The sequence below is a fragment of the Poecilia formosa genome, unplaced genomic scaffold (genome assembly GCF_000485575.1).
Source record: "Poecilia formosa unplaced genomic scaffold, Poecilia_formosa-5.1.2 Scaffold10, whole genome shotgun sequence".
NCBI lineage: Eukaryota > Metazoa > Chordata > Actinopteri > Cyprinodontiformes > Poeciliidae > Poecilia > Poecilia formosa.
In genome coordinates, this window is record NW_006799949.1 from 4,616,828 (window position 1) to 4,629,492 (window position 12,665).

The 12,665-nt window shown below is 39.8% G+C and overlaps 1 protein-coding gene across 7 annotated transcripts in view; it reads right to left on the reverse strand.

The window, feature by feature from the left end:
- Window positions 1-1,816: 1,816 nt before the first annotated feature.
- The window catches only part of ttll7 (tubulin tyrosine ligase-like family, member 7), an 84,866-nt gene continuing 74,017 nt past the window's right edge, over window positions 1,817-12,665 (reverse strand). For 3 of the 7 annotated variants that reach the window (XM_016665789.1, XM_016665782.1, XM_016665798.1), the window contains 3 exons: window positions 9,939-10,045; window positions 5,267-5,371; window positions 2,286-2,373 (listed from right to left, as the gene is read on the reverse strand). In XM_016665789.1, coding sequence (XP_016521275.1) covers window positions 5,289-5,371; window positions 9,939-10,045 — 190 coding nt within the window. In that variant the 3' untranslated portion in view covers window positions 2,286-2,373; window positions 5,267-5,288. Of the gene's footprint in view, window positions 2,374-4,647; window positions 4,778-5,266; window positions 5,372-7,676; window positions 10,046-12,665 lie in introns of those variants that run through there. The other 4 variants (XR_001660227.1, XM_007542306.2, XM_007542297.2 and 1 more) reach the window with 4 other exon arrangements.

Here is a 12,665-nt window from a genome sequence, read left to right on the forward strand (position 1 = left end):
ATTTACCGAATGACGCTTTATGACAACAGTCATAAATATTCATGAAGGCTTTTTCATGTTCATGACAGGTGTTATGTCATGTTTATGACAGTGTCATGACAGTCTTATTCAACCCCCTTCAAATAAAGTGTTGCCGGATTTTTCAACTTTGTGCTCCTGTCGCATGATCCCTCTTATCTTTGTCTTTGTTAATTGAATCAACATTTAGAATGAATTGCTTTTCATAAAACCTGTTCAAAAGTGATAGGCACTCAATAAATATAATGCAGAGGCCCTTTTCTCATAGTCAGTCTTCAAAATGGAAAATTCCTGAGCAGATGTTATTCAAAAGAGGCAGATGTGCCGATTTCCAAGAACTGCAATAATGTGTTTTTGAGGTCACTAAGTCATTGCGATAATTTATTTCAAGGCTTGTGTGCAACATTTCATGAGGTGAAAATAAATGTGGAGGCCACAATACTTCAGTCCCAGAATGTTAATAATGCATGTATGATCTAGAACTTCAAAAGCAGAATTCATTTTAGTAAATGCATGCAATGAAATTGTTAGATTGAGAAAAAAAAGAGTTCTAGTTGCAAGATTTCAAATTTATTAAAGCAATAAATCAGAGCATGAAATTGTTTAAACATCTTATTGCTATGTAAAATTAAAAATCCTGTACATTCAATGAAAAAGTTTTACTTTTAATAAATAACACAAAATTAAATGAGGCAAAATTAAAAAAAAAAAAAAAAAATGGTATCATGATGGGGAAAAAATGGGGACACTTCAGTTTTTAGCAGTTTCAGCAACAGCATTGCTGCTAAACACAAGTAAAAATGGTTAAAAGTATTCATACTGTACTGTTTAGTACAGACTATTATTTTTATAAGTCATACACACTGAAGGTAGAATCCTAAACATATTTAATTATATTTCTATCTATTAACTTAAAGGGTCTAGAAATGAGGTCCTACATTGGGCCAAGACATATTAGCCTAAATAAAATCCAACATATGAACACATCTGTGAAATCACTGGCACGTGCTTTTGGACAAAGGCTGCAGCTGCTTCCCGCATAAATCACTCCCGTTACAGTGCAGTAAGTGAGAGCTGACGAGTCTAGTCACTCGGCGTGTTAAACAATCTCTGAATCGTGACGCACATCCTTGTTGTCCTCAAAACATCAGCACTGGGGATAACAAATGTGAAAATGAAGCGTCCTCCCCACGACAGCAGAATAATTAATGACAACACAAAACTTCAAGTATATCCCAAACGCAGCTCCTTTGTCTATCTAAAGAGACTAAAGGCATGCATTCTCTACTAATGTGCAGCCGCTTTCGCTCTCTGTGACACACTATGCAAAATGCATATGAGGAGCTAGTGGGTGCTCTCGGTGAGGTTTGGCTCTTCATGCCGTGACTTTAAAGCCAGCTTGTGTTCCAGGAGGCAAAAAGGCTTGGCTTACTACATTGACATTCAAACCGCTTTAATTGGGCTGCACTTAATCTCACACAAGTAGAAACAAAACAGCGTTAGCATTCAAAACACCAAGTTCTTTGCGCATCACCTCTTTCCCAGTTAATTAATTTGAGCTGCATGATAAACAACATAAAGTGACTGTTATTAACGTAAACCATCTGATATAAATTGTGAAATAAATTATAATCCGAGTACAGAAATAAAATTACTAATTAGGAACAGCAAACAATAAGCGTTCTACATCAACGTATTCAAATAAATCAAAGCTTTGTTGACGTTATTCCCAGACTGCATTCTGCAGCAGAGCTCACTGCATTTGTGAAATACCTTACAAAATAAATAGTTACATAAATAAATAAATCTTGCATTGTTTATTCATTGTTAATTCTTCCTTTTACAGTACCATGACTTGAAACTGTACACTGAAATATAATACAGCAGTTACAATGAAGACAGAAGAGTGAAGCCGCCTTCTGTTATTACTGGTGCTGAGGAGAGGGATACAGGGAATGGTTAGCTGGTCTGAAGAAGATAAACAAAACTAAAACACTCTACAGTAATCCCAAATCATCCCGCATTTTTTTTTCTTCTTTTTTTGGATCTTCCACAAGGCGATTGGGATGGGTTGAGACCCCATCCAGTGTCCAGAGCTGCCTCAAATTCACATCCATACTGGGATTACTAAGATCTGAGTTTGGCTTGGGTGGGAGTCATGGAAGGGGTGGGAGGTGGGGGGGAGGTTGAGGTCAAAAGGCGAGGTTTCGGCAGCCAGGCTTGCCACGGTGACCTCAGAAGTGGTCCATCCTGGCGGCGTAAAGGCTGCGGGAGCGTGGCATGGCCGTGGAGGCGCGGCCAAAGCTGGACGAAGGCCACTTCATGATGAACTGGGAGGTCACTGGCAGCAGGCACCTGGACAGACGGACACGAACGAGGGATGGAGGGATTAGGAGAAGAGGATGAACATAATGAGAGGATTAGTCCCGCAAAGGTCACAATTTAGAGGTCGGGGCGCTTTGATAGGCGCAGAGACGGCATATTGCCCACTTTTCATACATTGATCTTTATGGCCATCTTCATTTGCACAGCTCAGCTCTAATAATGGCGAGGGGAAGTCAGGATATTATGACACCTCTTAGCTTGAAAAAAAGAAAAAGAAAACCTAGAACTTAAAGAGAGCGATCCACATAATCACAGACATTTCATGAAAGACATATAACATGAGTTACCATTACCACAAAATATTTTTTTTCTAATAATACCAGATAATGTTGATTTTTCTTTTTTCATGTACAGTGCAGCAAAATGTGTTTCATGCCTTACAGATTCCTTTGTTTTTTCCTTTTTGTTGTTGACTTTAATTTACTTTTATTTTGGCACATGTAATTGTTTAGATCATCAAATAAGTTTTAATATCAGACAAAGATAACCTGAGTTAACAAAAAAGCATCTTCACATAGTGATTTTGTTTAGTAGGGGGGGGAACTATCCAAATCAAGATATCCTTGTGTGGATAAGTAATTGATCCCTAAACCTAATAACTGGTTGCCATGGAGGCAACAAATGTAATCAAGCATTTGCAAATATGCATATTTTCTTAACATAAATGACCAGTTCATGTTCAAGATCCTGCATTGGCATACTGTTTGAATTAAAGTCTCAGCTTTGATTAGGACATTCCAAAACCTTCATTTTGCTTTCATTTGGAGATGGTGCTGTGCATTGGATTATTGTCCTTCCGTGTATGTCAAGGTTGCTAGAGTTGAGAACCAGTCCTTCTCCTTTTGGGTTTATGTTTCTGGTAGAATGCAGATATGTGGTTCTATTACAGCAATTCATTCAGGTCCTGAAGAAACACGGGAGACACAGACTATCATACTAACAGTACCTTGTTTTTGATTTTTTTGGTTGAAATATATATATATATTATAATCAGAAGAGGAATGCTGACGTCACACAGCAGCAGACTGTGCAACTTTTGTTGTGAAAGTTTGTTTGGATATGTAATTAAAGCCAGGAGTAATGGGACTGCGATGTGATGTGCTAAAAATTCAACCATTTTTTGCGTATAGATGTATTGCGTCTGGCTTCCACTGGTGTCAAAAGATGATGCTCGTCTCATATTAATTACATAAAATGAGACAGGACCATTCAGACTGCAGATGATTTGAAAACATTAGGATAAGTATGGCACAATCAGATTTTTTGGTGGGCGTGAAAAGGTCGGAATTAGACCGAGCACACTGTCATGAAAAAAGTCGAATATAGGTCACATATGGGCAAGCAAATCAGATTTGGGTCGCATTCGCCTGCTGTGTGAATGTAGCCCTAGTTTGACGTCGCACGTAAAACAGCAAACGGTTTCCATAAAATGTTCCATTTTTGTCTTTTCGGTCAAGAGAATGTTACTAAATGTTTCCAGGATCACACAGGCTGTTGTGCTTTGGCCAGGAGGGGCTTTAACCTTTCTGTGTGCTTTATCATCTCCTTTGCCCTTTATTTGAGAGCAATCAGTCAAGAAAGCAGGTTGCGAGAGAAAGGGAAGACGTGCCGCAATGGTCGTTGGGCTGGAATGCGATCCTGTGACGGCTGTATTGAATACCAACACCTCTGTATATGGGTTGCATGCTCGACCACCTGTCCCACCGCAAAGCCCCAGCAGGGTCTTTAACCTTGAAGCTCTTTTGCCCATCTTTTTTTTTTTTTTTTTATGTTTTCTTGGTTCGGTTCTAGTGGCCTTAATTTGACAGTTGTCAGACAGGGAAGCAAGTCGAGAGAGAGAGGAAAGACATGCAACAAAGAATATCGGGCTGGGACTCGAACCCATGACGGCTGCGTCAAAGACAAAGGCCTTTGCATATGGGCCAACTGCTTTACCACTGCACCATAGCAACGTCCTTCAATTTGTTTCCCATTGTTGAATCACCATTAGTCACAGAATATGTGATTTTTTTTTTATGACTTCCTGGGTGAATTGTCATTATATCCTGAGAAGTTTTTGGAGGCTTGGAACTCCTATCATGGTTCTCCACTGCTCCATTTAGGAACAAAAGGCTTAGACATGAACTTGTAAACACACTGACATGTTAATGGCTTTGTATTTGTGTGTTGTAGATATTTTTTAGATGGGGGTATGATGTTTTGGCTTTGGGCTAGTTTGGCTTTAATAGCATTATTTCCCTCAACCTTCCTGCGGTCTTTGCAGCAAATGCTCAGGAGGAGTGCAGCAGATGTCACGGTCAGACAAGGGCAAGAGCAGGGGCGTGGGAGGAAGTATTCCATCAGACCATCAGTTCCCGAAACAACACAAATAAACCTAGAAAAAAGAGCACGCAGGGTCAGTGCAACACCGCAGCATGCATGCAAGAAGTAAGAAGCTCTTAGGGTTCAATGAACTCTGTCTCTTTAGACCGTGGGACATTAATAAATTAAGTCAACATTTGAAAATATTGTCTTCTACAAAACTAACAGGAAATCTTTCCCTTGATATAAAAATTTGGTTGATGATCTAAAACATTTAAATGTGCCAAAAATTAATGACAGTGGCAAATGCTTTTTCAAACGTGGTGTTAAATAAATTCAAATCCCTCAAAATAAATAGTCCTCTGCAAATAAACTAAGTAACTAAAATGGACGAATGCCAAATATAGAGAGCAAAAACAGAGCTAGAAACTGTTGATCTACTGTACATAAGCTGCAGGAGTAATGCATTGTGACCCATTGCTGACCTTTGGGGCAGTTTACTTTTAGTTTTTCTATAATTTGACCCTTAAAGTTTCTAGTATCAGGAACAGAAAATCCTCACCTATTGTTCCGAGGCACAGACGTCAGTACCTTTCTAAGACTTTTTTATGACACCTTCCACCGAGACAGAGCAGTGAGGCAGCTCCTGCTAACAGCGTTCCAGTACCTGAGAATGAAACCAGTGTCAGGTTCAGATAGAGTCAAGGAGTTGTGGGAGGTGGGGGAGGTTCTGGACCCTTCCACCGTCTGCCTTGGTTGCTTTAAATGAGTTAGATACTCATTTAAAGCAACCAATGTCAGATGCTGGGCAGGGTTAACGGAAGCTTAGGCAAATGCCGGGGTACTTACTTAAAACACATGAGATGGAGAGTTTTAAAATTCCACTCTGATAAGTCTGAGCAGTGATTTAAATTTACAGGCTTTTCCAGCAAACTTATATCATTGAATTATACATTCAGTGACCCTATTTTTTACATCTTCAGTGAGGATCTTTATTTAATAAAAAATACATCTAATGCTCGTTTAGTTAAACAAGTACAATGGTCACGAGAAGGAGCTCCCTGTGGAAGTGTTTAAGATGTGACAATCTAATCAAAAGGAACCCATTGGGGCTGAGGATTAGAGTGGAGGAATAATATCTTCTTTAAACCATGTGTAGCGATAGCACATTTTTCTCTGACAGCTCTCGTTTCTTGTGAAATAGCTCTTGGACAAATTAGCTGAGCAGCTTCTCCCGAAGTCGACTGGAAAGGAGAAGAAGAAGAAGAAAAAGAAGAAGAAAAAAAAAAGAAAAGAAAAATGTCGCTGAGGGCATTCGTATCAACAGAGCCTCAAACCCAAGAGAGTTAGGAGGGGATTCATATTAAATTGATTTAGTCCAATGAGAGTGTCCTTGAAACAGCTTCAAGTGGGTTGTATGGATCCCTGAAGCACAGAGTCTTCATCTACTCCTGGACTGGGTGAACAATGGCTCAGTGTGACACTTGTTCTAAAAGTTCTGCATTTCAGCCTCTGAGAGGTGGGGAAGTTCTGCTTTCAGCCTTTCATACATCTGTTATGCAGCCTAAAATGCAGGGTTTTTTGTTGTTTATTTACTCTGCAACAAATGATTTCATACAAAGATTTAAACATTACAAATGAACTTGATTTTTGCCTTGTTTTATTTGTTTGTTTTCCCATTGCTCAGCTCCATGCGTTCTGTCGCTTCCCCCAAAGTCAGCATGGCAAAGGAAAAAAGAAAGAAAAATATTGAACATTCATGTCGGGCTGAGTGTGTGTTCTTTGCAGCTCCTCTGCAATTCACTTTGAGAATATTCAGCTCATAAAAAGAATCACTCCGGCAGTGGTGAGATGTGGGGAAGGCAGAGCGCCTCTCACGTCCAAGCGGCTGCTGTCTCTGCAGGCTACATTTAATTGGACCCTCGTTCGGCATCTTCCAGGTTCGTCCTCCTTTTGATCACAAAGACGGCCAGAGGGGGAGGCTTGTTCATGCACTTGAGCTTTTGCTTAAATCCATCAACAGAGACATGAGCTGCGACTAACAGATGCAAAGTTGCTATAAACTACTGTATCTCCTGACAGGCCAGTCTACAGTCATCCATTGGGACGTGAATGCCATGGCGCATTATGAGAAGGCCAGAGAAAACAACATATCAGGACTAAGGATGGACGCGGAGACTGCAACGACAGCTGACGCAATCATCAACCAAGAGGCTTCGGCGTCTCAAAGGTTATTCGCTGCCCACATTGAGCTCAACACCTCAATTAGCTCTAATTACTGCCACACTTTTCAGACAAATGAAAGTTAATAGAATTTGAAACTTTTGTCATCATGAGAAAATGAAGTCTTTTGGTATTGCCAGTAATTCCAGGCTTAACAAGAAAGTCATTAGTAAGGCTATTTGGCTACTTCCTCTCATCAGCCCACACAGGCCCACTGAGGGTCCTCCAGCTCATGAGGGTTTTGACACACTTGATCAGAGCTCTTCACACAGAAGGGATGTGTTTGAACAGGAGCAGACAGGTGTGGTCAGTGACAGAAACCCGGCGGATCCCAGGTAATAGACGAACTTTGATCCACATGGAATGCTGCAAAGAGGAGACCTAATCTGTTTACACATTGGATACATGAGGGAAAAGATGATTTTAAAGAAATCAAGTAGTCAACACTGCCCAGTAAAAGTATTCATTCCCCTTGGATTTCAAGTTCAGTCAGATTTTACAGAGATTTAACATCATTTTGCAGATTAATTGTAGCCGAAGGTTTAGGTACTTTGTTACGGTAAGGTGACCCTCTGCCCCATTCTCAAGTCTTTTTTTCACCCCACCCCTTCACTAAAATAAAATCCTCACAGCATGTTGCTGCCAACATTAATTGAATTGGGGAATGTGTTCGCCACATTCCATTTTATACCGTGTTTTTGCTGTGTTCGATAGCTGAATGGTGTAAAATTTAAAATGGGACTTCTTTCGTCTAGCAAAGACGTCTTCCTGACTATCGTTCATAGAGGCCAGATTTGTGGTTAGTAGTCCTGTCCAGGAATTTTCACGCTTGAGTTGTGGATTGGCCTCTTGTCTGGTTCTCTGTTTGTCTGGCCTTTTAGTTTAGGTAAACAGTTGTGACTTGGTAGATTTGCAGTTGTGCCAAACTCTTCCTATTTTGAGAGATAGAATGGACAGTGCTTTGTGAAAAATTCAAAGCTAGGGATTTAGTTTGTAGTTTAAAGCTGCTTTAAACTTATCTGTTGTGTTTATTTTCTAAGATAAAATTACACACAGGTGGAATTTTGAAGGAAATTGGTTGGTATATAGTGGTATCATAGTGTAAGGGATTTAATACCTCAGTAGGGGAGATTGGGGTAAGATGAGTCATTTTTCGTATTAAGGATCACTACATCAAGGCAACCTTAGTTTGATTGCAAACTTGCATATCTGCATATATTTCAGAATATTGTGCATTCCTTCAAATAATCAGAACAAATGTGGATATAACTGTTTTGATATTATAGCCTGTCCAAAAAATGGTGTCTCATGGCAAAACTTACCATGTGTATGGGGTAAGTTGAGCATAGGTTTGAGGTAAGTTGAGCCATATACCTAAAAACACACTTCATCCTGTTTAAGTAAGGTGTACGGTACTGTAAATCTGTTGCACTGTACCTTAGGGTTTTGCTATTTACTCAAAATAATAGAGGGTGTCACCCTGGGCTTTTCTACTGCTATCTAAGGTTCTGATCTTTGCATTCTGTGTGGGTTGTGAGCACTTAATAGACGGCAGTAATAGAATCCACCTGTCAGTCTCACCAACAAAAGTTTCATTAGGTGCAACTTTCTCAAAATTCAGTTTTAACTTGAGAGTTATTAAAAAAAAGAAAATAAGAAAAATGCCACCTTTGTGATGAATTTGAATATTTACCTCAGACTTGAGCCACTGCTTCTGGTTATTGAAAGTTTGGCATTAAAATATGCCGTTTATGAAACCTGCTCACTGCTCGAGCCATCTGGCTTCATTTCACAGCCCTGAAGGTTGCTGTCTTCTAAGGCAAACCAGTGCTTCTTTGTATATGATCATGTTGAGGGCTGGGGAAACTGAAAGGTAATTCATATGGAAATGAAAAACACCTGTGTCCTTTTACCATTTTCTGCAAAACAGCCTTTCAAAAGCATCGTGCGTTTTATTGCACTTCCACTGACGTATAGGTTTACCTTTTTAAAGTAGGTTCAGAAACACAGCTTACACATGTACATGATGAGGTTTATGTTTGGCTATTCATGTTCATGGGTAATTTTAATGTAAAAGACAGGGTCAGTCCCTATAATCCACATTTTCTGTAAGGAAAATGCCAGCACTGAGCTAAAATATGACTTCAGAGCTTTTATATAGACCGCCACTTGGTCTTTCAGATGTAAATACAGCTAAAGAAGTCAACTTGAGTGTCTAGAGAGAGGGACCGCTATCGGGTCACGGCACAGGACATGAGCATGCACACCCATACACTTTCACATCCACACAGTTTAGCCTTTCATGTTATGCATATGCATCGATGGGAAAATAAAATTCTAATTGCTTCTCAGCCATCTGAAGTGGCGGCAGTGGCTTGTGCGCGGCCCTTCGCATGCCGATGGAGAGATGTGAGCCACTTGTGGAACTGCAAACCACACGTTATAAACCAAACTTTTTTTTTTTTTTTTGCCCCTGTCAACCTGTGACGGGAAGAGAGCGGTGCTTAGGTTGATCATGGCACAAATGCGGTGCAGGTGAAGCTCTCAGTTCCCACTGAGACACTTGTACTTCAAATGTTCTCAGGCTACAGTAGGATGCTCTTGATTAAAGCATTGTGTTAAAGACGTGGTGGCACTCGAGTGCTGTGCTGCAAACAGGTTGAATGTTTGCAGTGTCGACTGAAAGTGCTCCAGTCTGAATGTGATTTCTTCTCCTTATTTTTTTTTCTCTTGCAACACTGAGTGACAAATTTGGGGAAAACAGTGCAATCATTAAACTGTCTCATTATGCTATTATAATCTCAATATGGACTTTTTTTTGTTTTGTTGTGGCTAATGAGAGAAGGAGAAGGACATCATGCCAGACTGTTGGTTCTGCAGCCAAAGCAACCATCTTCGGGCAAGTTTGATCAGGCCTTCATTGAAATGTTGAAGTGGTGGCACCAACAGAAAGCAGTGAGAAGAGGCATTGTTGCAGGATGAGGGGGGGTGGAACTAAACCAAGCAGAGACCTGAGTTGAGGGGCGAAGAGACGGAAGAAGAGGAGGTAGAGGAAGCAGCAGCGACAGCAGCAGGAGGGGAGCCATGGGTGGAGGTTGGTCCAGCAGCGAATGGAAAGCTTTTTTTTATACAAAGATATATAGACAGAGGAAATAAGGAAAGACAGACAAATGCAAGCCTAAAGCTATCCGAAAGGATACCTTCAGCAAACATGTGGTACTGAGAATGATCAGATCAAATAGAGAACATATTTGCATTCACGTACTCGAAAGTCAGTTCAGGCAAATTATAAAAGAACGTCACAAGAGATAAAGCATAAAAAACACCACATACCTTTTAACAGCTAAGGTTTTTATACACTAGAAGCAAAGTGATAGCTTGTTAAAATATGTGCAAGGCTTATGAATCATGTAAAGTGAGGCCGCAGGAAAAAAAAAAAAAAAAAAAAAGCTCTCTCTCGTAAGGTCATTTGCTGCTCAGACTCATCTGGGCTCTAATTGAATTAAGAAGGCCTCCAGGGGCCCCGGGCTAACCTGAGCGCTAATCTGTGGGCCATTATTTCCTGTTAACGGCACGCTCCCTCTCTCTCCCTGCTCCCAACTCGGCTCCCGCCCTGTCTGACGGGCCCACAGCATGTGTGATTTAAAAGTTCACTCATTCCAGACCTGAGCCGCTGTTCCCTGTGGCGATCTGCGTTAAAAATAGAATGAGGCTGATTTTTGCTTGTTTGTTTTATCGGGGGTTGCATGAAGAAGATGATGGCTGCAAGGCTCCGCAGAAGTGGGGGGTGGGGTAAGCGGAAATGTTTCCTGAAAGAGGTTTAATGATGATAGCTGTATCGTAACGCGGTGTTTGTCAGTGCCTTCCAAAGGGAATTTATTACTTGGCACTTGTGGGGCTTTAGGCTGCTTTGATTAACACTCCACTTTGACCTAAATATCAGATTAAAACACCAAAATAAATATTCATCAAGGTTGTTATCTTTACACATGTTCAGCACTGCAGCAGGCTTCATTCATTGCCTCTGTGTTGTGTTTATTGTCTGATTTATTTTTTACTACGTTTTTAAATTGTTCACGGCGTTGCAGCAATCAGCCAGAGCATTAAAACCACCTGCGAGATACTGCATAATGAGCTGGACACAGGACATCTGGGAATTTTCTTGTGATGTCATGTCGTTTTGGGCCGTGGTGGGGGGCTTGTAAATGCAGACACCCAACATTGCATTATTGTGACCTGATCAATGCCAATAACATTGACTGATTTGTAATATCTCATTAATATTTTACATCTATATTTCTGTTCATTCTCTTTATTTCACTTTGTTTGTAAACTAAAACACCGTGATCTTCACATTAAGTAGTTTTAAGTAAGGATGGAAGTCAGGGCGTCTTCCAACTGGATGTTGTAATAAAAACAATGACTTTAGTGTTTATTCAGTCTCAAAAATGCAAGTTTAGAGGATCTGGCTCAGCTGGATTCAAGACAGAGAATGACAGCACTAATCCCCCTTGAACCTTTTCACATTTTGTCACATTACAATCCCTAAGCTTCAATGTATTTCATACGCGATTGTTTATTGATTTATTTTTTTAATGTTTTTTATGAATTTTCTTGTGATGTCATGTTTCCCATTGTTTTGAATGTTGACCAAAAAAGGACAAATGTGGTCCCATCTGATTAGAGCTTGTTGAGAATAAATAGCTGTAAAGGAAATGACATGTTAAGACACTGTACTTAGAGGATGTAACGCACTAGGGAACGCCCTCTTTAGGGCGCAGCTTAGACAATGGAGATCACAAAGTGTTCTTGTTTGCCATTTTGTTCTGATAGCCCTTAAGAATAGCATGAACTATGGACCAGATGTATTTTGGTATTAATAAATGGAATTCATGAATTTAACTCACTGACTCTTCTTCAACCTTATACATCAAGAACGTATCATGGAGAACTGATAAATTCTCCACATTGCACAGTTTAACTGTTTCCCTACTTGCCATAACCTGCAAACAGGATTTGTTATGGTTGTCTTTTAGAAAATAGATTGGAGTGCCTGACCAATAGTTGCCCTATTAACAGATTTGACCACCTGAGGTGTGGATCTCTGAGAATCTCCTTGGTTGTCATGTCTCTTTAAGCACTCTGACATGTTTTTATAGGTTTGTAGCTGTGTCATACACTTTCCATTCTTTAGATAAGAGAACTGAACACAGCTTTACGAAATGTTCAAATTTTGGGATTTTGTTTTATAACCTGGCTTTAATCTTCTCCACAAGTTTCTCCCTGACTTGTCTGCTGTGTTCCTTGAGCTTTATGATCTTGATTGTTGAATAATGATCTTTAAAAAAAAACCCTCTGAGGCCTGTACAGAGTAACTGCATTTATACTGAGACTAAATTATGCAGAAATGGACTGTATTTATTAATTGGCTGCCTTCTGAAAGCACCTTGCTGCACCTATTTAAAGGTGTCAGAGTAAAGAGGCTGGAAACAAATGCAAGACATTTTTTAATATAAATATATTTTTTTTATGATTCAAAAATTATTGCAAGCCACGTAGCATTCTATCCTCCTTTCCATTTTACAATAATGAACTACTTTGTGTTGCTCTATCTTATAAAATTTAACAATGAGGTTTGTGGTTGTAATGTGACAAAAAGGAGTAGAATACTTTTGCAAGGTAATGTAAATGCATCTCAAAATTACTGGGTAGGTATGAAATAAATAAATAAATAAATA